This window comes from Eimeria mitis, genomic scaffold (genome assembly GCF_000499745.2).
Source record: "Eimeria mitis Houghton genomic scaffold, Emh_scaff741, whole genome shotgun sequence".
In the NCBI taxonomy this organism is placed as follows: Eukaryota; Apicomplexa; class Conoidasida; order Eucoccidiorida; family Eimeriidae; genus Eimeria; species Eimeria mitis.
In genome coordinates, this window is record NW_013575410.1 from 14,354 (window position 1) to 14,631 (window position 278).

At 63.7% G+C, this 278-nt stretch overlaps 1 protein-coding gene across 1 annotated transcript in view; it reads left to right on the forward strand.

The window, feature by feature from the left end:
- Nucleotides 1–174, forward strand: part of EMH_0021210 (uncharacterized protein) — a gene marked incomplete at both ends in the record, with an annotated part of 6,749 nt that extends 6,575 nt beyond the window's left edge. The window contains one exon of the mRNA XM_013501719.1: nucleotides 1–174. Within this exon, the coding sequence (XP_013357173.1) occupies nucleotides 1–174 (174 nt within the window).
- Nucleotides 175–278: the final 104 nt, after the last annotated feature.

The window sequence follows — 278 nt, forward strand, 5'->3', positions numbered from 1 at the left end:
AGAGCAGCAACCGGAAAGCCCAGAATGGGGACAGCCAACGCCGCTGCCGGTGACCAGCAGCAGCAGCAGCAGCAGCAGCGTTTCTGTTGCTGCGCTGGCGTCAAAAGACAAACCAGCAGCAGCAGCAGCAGCAGCAGCAGGAGCAGCAGCAGCAGCAGCAGCAGCAGAACCTGATGCAGTTGTCCCCGGTATGATACGGGACGGCCTCGCGATGCCTAAGGCAGCACACAGGCCCCCTCAGCTGCTGCAGCAGCAGCAGCAGGAGCGGCAGCAGCAGC